This window comes from Papilio machaon, chromosome 15 (assembly GCF_912999745.1).
Source record: "Papilio machaon chromosome 15, ilPapMach1.1, whole genome shotgun sequence".
Classification (NCBI taxonomy): Eukaryota; Metazoa; Arthropoda; class Insecta; order Lepidoptera; family Papilionidae; genus Papilio; species Papilio machaon.
Window position 1 is genome coordinate 6,883,119 of NC_060000.1, and position 12,034 is coordinate 6,895,152.

At 33.8% G+C, this 12,034-nt stretch overlaps 2 protein-coding genes across 2 annotated transcripts; both read right to left on the bottom strand.

The window, feature by feature from the left end:
* Positions 1-675: 675 nt before the first annotated feature.
* LOC123721741 lies at positions 676-2,162 on the bottom strand. The gene is made up of 2 exons (XM_045681383.1): positions 806-2,162; positions 676-756 (listed from the first exon to the last, which is right to left on the bottom strand). Exons 1-2 carry the CDS (start codon positions 1,862-1,864, stop codon positions 676-678), a joined length of 1,140 nt encoding a protein of 379 aa, XP_045537339.1. The 5' UTR covers positions 1,865-2,162.
* Positions 2,163-7,550: 5,388 nt separating this feature from the next.
* LOC106713166 (eukaryotic translation initiation factor 4E-binding protein) lies at positions 7,551-12,034 on the bottom strand. The gene is made up of 2 exons (XM_014505882.2): positions 11,819-12,034; positions 7,551-7,814 (listed from the first exon to the last, which is right to left on the bottom strand). The coding sequence occupies exons 1-2, from the start codon at positions 11,958-11,960 to the stop codon at positions 7,609-7,611; spliced, it is 348 nt and encodes a 115-aa protein (XP_014361368.2). The 5' UTR covers positions 11,961-12,034; the 3' UTR covers positions 7,551-7,608.

Genomic DNA, 12,034 nt, shown 5'->3' on the forward strand with positions numbered 1-12,034 from the left:
AAAATATCAGGTACATTCGTACGGAACTTCCGCAATGGCAAACAAGCTTCTGATAGTTTATTAATTACTTGTTTGACGTTACGTTGTAATTCTTTATTAATTACGATAGGGAAGTCTCGATATTGCGTGTAAAATGACAAGCCTTATTAAGGGGTCCAAAACCTACACCGGTTGGTCCAGATATCAACCACCCCAACTCGGACTCCTGAAGAGTGGGCTTGTTTCGCCCGAGTCTTATTTGTTGATCGCGTACGATCTCCCAAAACACGTCCGCTCCCAGTAGCACATCGATGTCGGAGGGACTAAAGAAGCTCGGGTCAGCTAGCTCAATGTTTGCTGGTAAGTTGAACGTCGATATATCTATTTCTACACATGGTAGTCTTGTAGTTATTTGCGGTATAATATGACAAGGTACGTTTACATGGAAATTATTAATACGAGATTTAATTTGTAATGTACATTGCTGAGAAATAGTACTTATATTATTATTAATGTCAGATATTTTAATCGGATAGTTGGTTTCAGAGATGGATAAATTTATTTTCCTTTGCAGATTTTGTGAAATAAACGACGACTGGCTGCCATTATCTAAAAGCGCCTTAACAGAAAAATATTTATTCGAGATTGGGTCTAAAACGTCGACTTGCGCAGTACATAATAACACTGGGCCGGGCATCACGGCGGACAACGAAACTTCGGTATTATTATCGTCGCCGTGAACGCTGCCGGGTGAGTGAGGTAGTTCACTGTCTTTGCCTGGAGAATGAGATAGAACATTATCTTTAATTAATTTTGTATAACCTACCTCTTCCATATGCAAAAACGTATTGTGTTTTATGTTACATAGACGACAGCATTGACGAAAGCATCGAGAGGGACGATGGCCCGGTCGCAGACAGTTGGCGCAAAGATTAAGTCTGGCAACTTCACTCAACCGAGTTTCCACTCTCATGTTTCTAAACTGATCGCAATTATGTAATAAATGATTCCCTTTGCAAACAACACAAGATTTATTATTTGTGCGTTTATTGGTTATTACAAAGGATCTTGTTACTTTTGGATCATATCTATGAGAACCTTTTTCGTATTTAAAATTATCAGATTTGTTAAATTGTAGTGTTTCTAAAATATCAGCTCGATTACGAAGAAATATATAAAAATCGTCCAGGCAGAGAGAGTCCGGTAAAGAACTTCTATATTCCTCCCATTTACAACTAGTGACGCCATCTAGTTTGATCGTCATCATAAATATAATTAATGGATCCCAAGAATCGGTCGGTTCATTTAAAACATTAAGTGATCGTAAATTTTTGGTAAAATAATCAATCATATAACGTAATGATTGGTGAGATTCCTTAGTAAGAGGTTGAAAGGAAAATAATGATTTCAAGTGATTATTCACTAACAGCCTAGTATTATCGTACCTATTACAAAGCATCTCCCATGCTAATTTATTATTTGCAGCCGTAAAAGCAATTGAGTTTATGACGACAATAGCGCCATCTCTTAGCGAGGAACGTAAATAGTGGAACTTATTAATCTCCGGAATTTGGTCATTTTCATTTACTAATGAATTAAACGTATCGCGAAATTCTAACCATTTTAATGAATTTCCATCAAAGTGAGGCAAATCTATAGTCGGCAATTTGATATTAAATGATTTGGAGTGTTTGGATGAATGTGAATTAACTACCAAATCATTTTCGCCATTATTATGAAAGTTATGAAACCCTTCAATATATTTTTTCACTTGACAGATTAATGAACCAAAATTATCTTCCATAACATCCCTTTCATTTATCTGTTCTTCAGAATCAGAAGACAACATTTCGATCTTTCCTTGAATTTCATCAAATTGCGACATTAATGATTGGAACCGATCTAGTTTAAATTGAAGTTCATCAATTTGTATTTCAGTAATAGTTTTATAGTCATTCGTTTTGACATTATTAAAATGTTTGGTGAATATAGTAATTCTCGATTTTATGGTACTACGAGCACGGACCAGTGCCTTAAGTCTTCGGCCATTGTTAAAATCAAGATAAATTAAAAATACGTACGAGCGAATAACGTGCTAAGTAAAGCGAAATAAACAAAGCCAAACCGCGCAGACTATTGCTAAAAGAGCAAAACGGCCAGTCAGCTGATCCCGATGCGGACACCGCGGTGGCGCGGTGATGGGTGACAGCGAGGCTCGGCGCACTCGGCTGACCGGCAGAACTACGGACAGCAGCACGCAGGATCTGGAGGCTGGTGCAGCGGCGGCAGCTGGAGTAGTCGGCATACACCGATATACTAACTGCGATTTACAAAGTATAATGTAGCTATGATTTCTTTAATAAGAACGCCACATACTTATTTTTTGGATGTATAGGCGTACATAAGTGCGCGAAATCAATTTTTATTTCGATTCTAAACGAAATTAAGCAAATGGAGGCAAATTAAACTGGAAAAAGTCAAATTAGAATTTACGTTTTTAACTAAAATTGTTACTTCCTTTGTCGTTTGTCAAAGTCCAATGCAGCAATCCTTTATCGTAATAACTGTTCTTAATGATTTGTTCTTGACGTCCATCCACGTCGAAGCCTGGCGTACGGAAACGGTCTACTTCCACAACGGGATTCGTTGGGTACGAGTAAACCACGTTGTCCCCTCAGCCTTTATTCTCCAACGTCCCCAGGTAGCGTCGGTTCGTTGCCGTGATGTATATTCTTCGACGATTATTTTAATAAATAATCGGACCTTTACATCACGACGGCAGGGTCACCAATGTTTATTCTATGAATAAAAACTTAAATCTTCACAAGAAGTACATTTATTTTCTACAAATTTTCGTTATCTCTTGTCACGTCGTTGCTATGGTGAAGTCGCGCTCAACAACAAACAATATTAACAATATTCTAAAACACGATATTGAAGTTTTTCTAGTAGCTTAATATATATGCAAAGCAACGATTTAAAATGTTCGAGGTTCCGATCAGTTCAATTATCGGGGTTCCTTCATCCTGTGGAAAGTACCCGGAGACAAGGACGGAAAGCATCATATTATGGTGGATTCAGGCCGGGTTCGGTATATATGATGTATACCTTAGTATAGCTTGGCGACCGTCGCCACGGCAAGCGTCGCCAACTCAACGATTCGGTTTACAAGTGATCCTATAGATGTTTCACATCAAAATACTTCTATTTTTTAACGTAAAATGTATGTTATTAGCGTAAAGAATGTCAATGCTTTTTACTTTTAAATATTAAACAAAAGGACTGTCCTGACTGTCAAAACTTGTATACTCTCTAGTGAAAGCAACGACGCTATTGTTTGCTTATTAGCACCAGTACTGACCGTGGGTTACTGAGACCAAAATCTCCGTTTAAAACGTTTTGTTCTGTTTTGTCAAAGATAATGGCAGAGATGACGATGTTTTATACTTAGTTTTTGGGCTCAGAAAGCCGCGATTAATTGACATTTTGTCCCCAAATAACTCTTTATTTATAACACATACAACCTTCAGATAAAATATATTCTATAACTAGCTGTCGCCCGCGACTCCGTCCGCGCGCAGTTAAAAAAAAATGAAAAATAGATGTTAGCCGATTCTCAGACCTACTGAATATGCTCACAAAATTTCATGAGAATCGGTCAAGCCGTTTCGGAGGAGTACGGTGACGAAAACTGTGACACGAGAATTTTATATATTAGATTATAAATTAGTTAAAAGAGTAGTACAAAATTAACCCTTTGTTTTGATCGTTATTAGTTATAAATTTTTCAAATTTCTTTGCGGTTGAAGGTCATCGGTGCAGTCGTCGTCCCTCCACCCCCGCATCCCACTACGCCTCTCTGCACCTCAAATTGAGTTCTGCGCAGCGACTCGCGCGAAGTTAGAGTTAGCCGTCGACATATTTGAAATCTTACTAGTACATTTTTAATGCAAATGTTTAGATGAATGGATGGATGGATGATGGATGTTTGTCGAAGCCAGCCAGTCAAAGCCGAAGATACCAAGGTATCTTCGGAAAGACTCAATAGATCTTGATGAAATTTTGCGCAGATGTAGAACATAGTCTGGAAGAACACATAGGCTACTTCTTAAGTTTTTTTTTTGTAACTCCGCGCGGACGGAGTCGCGGACGATAGCTAGTCATTTATATATTTAGATATTTAGTCTTCATTAATAAGAATAATTTTGACTAATGACAAAGTAGTAGTAAAGTTTACAAATTTGTTTCCATATTTGCACTATAAATTAAAACAAGCTTGTGTATTAAAACTATTCGTAATTATCTTGTCACGCTGATGAAGTTGGAAAACTCAATTTATACAATATAATTGTCTATGAATATGTTATAAGATTTTCTTGCAAGGCTGTCTTTAGTGAGGGCATTAGAATTTCAAATTGACTACAACTCTGCCCCGCTTGTTATAACAATAAAGGGGTTGGACATGGTCGTCTGTCTGTTTTGACTACGTTTGTAATATTTAAATGACAACATATATTTATTTAATATACTAATTAAGAGTTAATATATTAAGTTTTACGTATTTAATAAGCAAAATTTGAATAATGCTAAACCATAATTTGAGTCAGCTTGGGACAGGATCTAACCTGTTCCAAAGCATGTAACTCACCTTCTGTCTTTTCTGTATTACGATATTTGTAATTTTCTTCTTTACAATGGTTACAGTTTATTTAAACTTTACTTTCGTTGCTTTACGAATTATAATATTTATTTACGATTTTGAAATCGGTTAAACATGAACAAATTGAATTGAAATTATTATTTTAAAAATACGGCGGATGAGCAAAAATTCGGGACCGAATAATGTTGGTTGTTTGTTCAACGAATGACAGATAAAAAGTGTTCGCTACCAGACAGTGCAAACCCCAGCAATAGTAAAATTTTAATCCTATAATTTAGACAAAACACAGGCAAATATTAAGTGTGATTAGTTCCAGACAGTATTATAACGTCATACGTGGGGAGAGGGTGAGCAGAGGGTTGAAAAAATTGCTGTACTCTCCAATTTCGATCTAGTAACAATAGTTTTAAGGTTTTGAATTGTCTAAATCGATTCGATAAAGTAATAGATTGGTGAAATACCGATGTAAGAGGTCACTGAACCCCGTTAGTATACGTGAATAATATTCGTTCCCTTGAGTTACGCAAATGATAAGGGTTTTACAATTTTTGCATTGCAACCTCTTTATTTTAATAATTTTTTCAAAGCAAATGAATTGCGACATTCTATTAATTTATTCACAGACAATTAATGTCAACTTGGCCAACCTATTTAATATAACAAACAAAATAAATAAAAAATCGTGTTTTTTTTACTTTTCAAAAATCAATTTTATAAAATCATATTCATTATTTAATTCTTTTTATTAAATAGGTTTCACATTAAAAATTTCTGATAATATATTCATAACAAAGCGAAACACATTAATTTTCAGAAATATCCATCAAACCGTGATGAAAACACACAAAACAAGGCAATATCCAATAATAACACTCAGAATCTACTTAACTCGAATAAGATTACGCTTTTTGTATTCGGAATCATTGGAGTATCTATTTAAAAACTTCGCTTACTTTTTCCTTTTTTTCATATTGACAGAACCTTCCCTTACCTATCTCCTGCAACCACTTTCCTGTGTAAAGATGTACTCTGTATTGTCGGATTCTTCTTCGAAAATCATTGGTTGAGAGGTTATAGGACTGCAAAGTATAGACAAAATAAAACATCGTTTTATTTCAAATATTTATTAGACAGTCGAAAAATAATATCTATAATTACATCATGAACATTTATTTTTGGACAAATCAAATCAAAGAAGTAATAAAATTGTAGATTTTAAAACAAAAATATACTTTTATTGTCTGTGGTCTATTTAACCAACTCTAAAAAGGTTATTGGTCTGTAGGTTTTTTGGTAGTAAGATATTTTCTTAAGTTTTACCGTACAAAGGCTGTCCTGTTACCTTAATACTAAAATAAAGAGAGACGACAAAATGTGACTAATATTTATTTTAATCTTGTACTTAATTCATAAATGCTTTGGAACAACAAATTAAAAAAAACTCTTTCCGCAATTTTGCTTTCATACCAACTTAAAACAAAAGATATTATATAGCAATTTAAAGTTTTTAAAAATACATTGGGCTAATGCACAAACTTGCCAAAGCCAAAAATAAAAAGAAAAAAAAATAGATTGAACTGTTAGCGGTATTGTAATATACATTGATTTCAACTTCATATCTAATTTTTATTATTTTTAAATGATAAGATTATTTTACGATAAAAAGGCAAAGGTTTTAAGAATATACAGCCAAAATTTATAACAAAATTTATTCTATTTTTTTACAAGATTATAAAAGCATTTAAAAGTGTGACTAGTAAATACTATTTTAACTATTTAGATGAATATGAGAGTAAATTCTGTCATAAATATTGTAAGTCTCCAAGCCTTTGACCTTACAGTATATTATATTTAGATTATAAACTATTACATAATATATGAGTAGCACAGCTAGTAATAAATGTCAAAAAACAGAATTGTTTTAAATGAAAATAATTGTGACCACTACTTTATTTTTAAATAATTATCTCACGTAATGAGATTACTATAATATCGCAAGATCATGACATGATGAAAATTATTTAATACAAAATTAACTTCAATGCATTGACTTGCTTACAAAACAAAAAACTTAGACCCTTAAGACATTAATTGTGCGTTAAACGCATGCCTTAATCTAAGGTTAACTAACAGAACTGTATCCGTTTTCACATTGAATAACAATATTTAAAAATTATTGTTGGTTTCTGTAACCAAGATTCTTCTATAAAAATTTTGTTTTTATCTGCTTTGCCAGAGACAATCAGAAGAATGACGATATGTTTTAAACCGGGATTTTGTCATTGGCACGCAGCATTTTGACGAAAAAGGAAAAAGAATGAACAGCGCCATCTATGATTTGAAAAAGGAACCTCTCAAAAGACCTCAAATAAGTTTAATTTTAATAAAATATCAATCTGAGAGGTTTTATAACAAAATATATTTAAAGTTAAGTTATCGTCTGTGTTACGGATGTGCGTTTCGAACGCAATATACAAATTCAGTCACACTTTATAGACTAGCACCTAAATATAAAAAAATGCTTAAGCTAAATTAAAAAATCATATTTTTTTACTGAAATAAACTGAAGCGAATCATAAATAGAATATTCCCGATTAATTTTATCCAATTTGTATAATGCACATAAATAAATATATTTCATAAAAAATTTACGAAAAATATATATTTTTTTTTGCCTGAAAAGGATTTATAGAACATTGTTATATAAATAATTAAATATTATAAACATTAACTATGATTTTCTGAGACCAAAATCTTTGTATAAAACATGTCATCTCTATCATTTGACAGAACAGAAATAAAAATATGTTGTAAACAGAGATTTTGGCTTCAAAAACCCACAGTAAGTCACAAAAATTACATAAGCTTTCACGGACTTATATTTAAAAAAAGTTATTGTCTGCTTTTCTGCATTGCTTACACTTAGCAGACTACATGAACTATTTTTAGGAAATAAATAATTAAAGCTATTAGAGATCCATACTGAATGTCTCCTGCGATTCGTCAAAGGATATAGAATTAGAACGTGGTTTCTGAGCCGGTGTGTTTGGTGTGTTTGGTGAGGACCCAGGGTTCCTGAGTAATGCTGCAGGCAAATTGCACTTGGGCGGAGTTTGTGAGATCGGAGATTGTCGAAGTGACATCATGAATGATCTTTCATAGACTATCCTGGTACCTGGAATAGATAAAAAAAATTATTACTAAAAAGAAGTCGCGATAGTCAAGTCCTGTCTCGTCGTTTAATGAAATTTTGTGCAATCTTACTAATATTATAAATAGTAATATTGTTAGTTAAAGGTATTTTAAACTAGTATATGTTCAAACGTCATGTTTAATTATGTTTTATTTCACAAATATTTCATAATATTTTTATATTGATAAGCAAATCTTTAAAAATAGGTTTTGCCACCGTTTTCGCTACTCCGTAATAGATGGCGCTGTAGATTTTTTTTCTTAAAGGATTTATCTTCACATTTGCGTATTAGCGAAATTAAATAACGTTAATTCTATTTACATACTCATAATGTTAACATAAATCGACTTGTAAATATTGATAAGCATGATAAACAAACAAAATAATCATTTTTAATACAAGGAAAAAGACACTAATGTTTTAAGGACAGCATAATTTAACTTTAATATTTACTTCTAAACGTTTTTTTTTTTTTCAATAAAATTTAATCTGTTCAACATTAAAATCTCCAGTTTGTCTATGGTTGAAAATAATACTTTGGATTGAAACAGAGGGATTTTTGTTGTTTTCTTAGTGTGAACGAATCATAATATGTTAACTGCTTATCTTAATATCATACCTACTTATCATAAACATCTTTTATCAAAAAACTTAACACATAAGGTCATTTGTTTTGAGATTATCAACGATTACGTATCTAGAGAAATATAGACATTACAAAGTTAAAATATCTTATCAATTTTATACGCGCATTTTTTAATTTAATACTTTCTGACGATAAAAAAAAACTGTCTATATTTATTTAGAATTTTTTAACAGTCCGACGTTTGGATAATTGGCGTTATTCTGTAATGAGAAAAAAACTTGTTTTTTTTTTCATATACGAATATGAAAATACTACAAACACGAACAGGTTTATATTGCGTTTGGAAGTTTTTCGTCACCAAACAAGTTTCCCAAAACCATTATCCAAATGTGCGTGTTTGAAAATTATTAATATGATGCAAGTAGTGGTGAGAACGAAAAGTGATAAAGAAATTCAATAAAAATCATAACCTCAAAATTGACCTTAATAGATTATTAGAAAAGCACAGATGAATTATCAATAGCCAAGTAGATACTATTTTCGCCATTTGAATGCATGTTTTACTGTCGAAAAGTATTGTTCCGTAGTAAAAAGAAACTGTAATAATTCTTGCAAACCATGTTGGAGAGTATATTCCCTTTGATTGCAAGTAATCAAAGCTTTAATAAAGAACTACTTCGTAAGTAAAAGCCACAAATATTAGGTCCTTACATATGAAATTGGCGTTTTTCGTACTGGCCACTTTAATCACGAATTTCTCCTCTTTGGTAAGGAATTCCAAATTCAAATTTGTACAGCTATAGACTCATGTATTTGTGGTTCGATGAGCGTCATTCATTTGTTTTTTTTCTTCTGTTTTTTTCTGTTTGCGTCACTCATTTTACAAAATGAAAAACTTAAAATATCGCTTTATTTACGAGTACGAGTTCCGCCGTGGTACTAGTGCTGCGGAAACGACTCGAAGGGTGAATGATGTGTATGGTGGTCGTCTTGCAAAAGAAAACACAGTTCGTTTTTGGTTCCAACGTTTTCGTTCTGGAAATTTCGATCTGCAGAACAAGCTCCGTGGACGGCCTAAGACTCAAGTTGATAATGAAGAGTTGAAGGCTATTGTGGAAGCGGATCCATCGCAAACTACGTCCGAGTTAGCTGCAGGCTGCGATGTTAGTGATAAAACTGTTTTAATTCACTTGAAGCAAATTGGGAAGATTAAAAAGCTTGAAAGGTGGGTACCTCACAAATTGACTGAAGCAAACCGGCAAACGCGCGTCGACTGTTGCGTTACATTACTGAACCGGCACAATAATGAAGGTATTTTAAACCGAATACCCTGTGGTGAAAAATGGGTTCTTTACGATAATCGGAAGCGCTCAGCGCAATGGTTGGATCCTGGCCAGCCAGCCAAATCCTGCCCCAAGCGAAAATTAACCCCAAAAAAGTTACTTGTAAGCGTTTGGTGGGTTAGTGCCGGTATTGTTCATTACAGTTTTCTCAAATCTGGCCAGACTATTACGGCTGATGTCTATTGTCAGCAATTGCAAACCATGATGGAAAAGCTAGCGGCTAAACAACCTAGGCTGGTCAATCGCTCCACGGCACTGCTGCTTCACGACAACGCTAGACCACACACTGCGCAACAGACGGCTACTAAATTAGAAGAGCTTCAATTGGAAAGTCTAAGACATCCTCCGTACTCCCCGGACCTTGCTCCAACAGATTACCATTTTTTTCGAAATTTTGATAACTTCTTGCAAGGGAAAAAATTCAACTCCGATGGGGCAGTCCAAATCGCCTTCAAAGATTTTATTGATTCCCGTCCGACTGGTTTTTTTAGTAAAGGGATCAATGAACTACCTATGAGATGGCAAAAGTGCATAGAAAATAATGGTTCATACTTTGATTAATTAAATATATTATATTAAAAAATATTCGACTTTTTGTTCCTCCCATACAAAACGCCAATTTCATATGTAAGGACCTAATATATAAATTATAAATCCGGAGCACAAAAGTGAGGCTAGAAAAGGTTATCCGGAGGCATTTTGTTGAGATAAATTCCCTTAGTATTGTTAATTAAAATCCAAAATGACATTTCGAAAATGGATTCCCGATTAGACGTCAAACGTATAAAAGATTCCATCCATCCAGGATATATACTCGTATTGACAGAAAAAGCATTTTCATAAAAAAATTAAGGCCTAATAAAAAAGCAACGTGTAAGTACTATATTCAGCAATATTGCGCCCGCGCAAACGTAAGGACCCCTAAATTTTATTAAATACATGAGATGTAACGCAAATATAGTTGACATTAAAAAAATTCAAATAGACTTTTAGGTTAAGTTCACATCAGACTTTACTAATGTCGTTTTGTTTACTAAATACTAATTTCTGTAGCCAAAGTACATAATTGATAAACAAACATTTTAGTATTTAATTTGTGTACATAATCTGTGTAATGGCTCGCCTGTACGATCTGTTCTTGATTTATTTATATACGTTTATTTATGTTTATCTGTGCACACGTGTTCTTGGCTACTATCATGGTGTGGCCTTGACCCATTTGGAGCAAATCGACGAGTGCAGTACGATTTTTTTAAACACTAAAATATAATCGCGTGGGTCAATATTTCGTCAAATTACCAGGTAAAATTACAACGAATAAAAAGAACCAAGACCGTTTTTACCCGGGGGTGCAAGAAGTGTGGAGCACCGGGCCTTAGTAGACGCCAGCCAAAGGATATATAGGGGCGCAAGATATACACGCGCAAGAGATTTATACACACTGGGGAGTCAAATCTGGTGAAGGCTATCCTGAAAGAACCCTTAGTAAAAGTCTTGAATTGGAAATTTATTATTTGGGTCGTAACCACGTGGTCACGTGTACAAGGCAAGAAAGATTGTACGTAGCAATGTAAAGAGGGTGTATTGGGTAATATTTGAATACGCAGCGCTTTTGCGCGTTTATATTAAACTACGCCTTCATAAACTTTGGTATAAATGGTCTAAAAAGTCAATCTTAAGTTTACTTTTAAAAACACAGGAACACGTGTTTATTTAAATAATAGAGTTTACGATAAGAGCACGTGTTTATATTAGCCAATGACATCACGACTTATAATACGTCAAGGTCATACCAATGCGAAAAAGAAACAGCGAGTTGTCTAATTTTGCGATCACGTCTTTCCTCATGTCCCACATTTATTCTAACCGGTTAAAACCGCTTGAAAATACAGGTTACTGCACTAATGTAATTGCCAACAATACTTAACCTAGATTAGATACATTATACTCATTAATGTTATGTAAGAAAAACGTGGTCAAAATCTTACGACTTCATAAACATCCTATTAAGAGATAAGCGGCATTTTTAATAAATTGAAATTGAAACTATTATTTACCTCCAGGAGTGGTAGAGTAAATAGTTCCTCCGGGTGTACTCGAGTAAACATCAGGCATCTGCGATGGATCAGTAATTAAAACTTTTCTTGATGGTATTGCTTGGCTGTGAGTGGCCTGTCTTGCGATCGGTGACGCCGACATTTTCAATTTATTTATTAAAATTAAATCTCAATCATAAACACAACTAGCAACACGAACGAACAGAGCCTGGACTG

Bases quoted from the DNA above. Each gene is read 5' to 3' on its own strand.
- LOC123721741 (XM_045681383.1), bottom strand. From the start codon at position 1,864: ATGTCGCAATTTGATGAAATTCAAGGAAAGATCGAAATGTTGTCTTCT. The intron at 757-805 runs GTAGGTTATACA...CTCATTCTCCAG, and splicing joins CGTTTTTGCATATGGAAGAG to GCAAAGACAGTGAACTACCT.
- LOC106713166 (XM_014505882.2), bottom strand. From the start codon at position 11,960: ATGTCGGCGTCACCGATCGCAAGACAGGCCACTCACAGCCAAGCAATA. The intron at 7,815-11,818 runs GTAAATAATAGT...TATCTATTCCAG, and splicing joins TTACTCTACCACTCCTGGAG to GTACCAGGATAGTCTATGAA.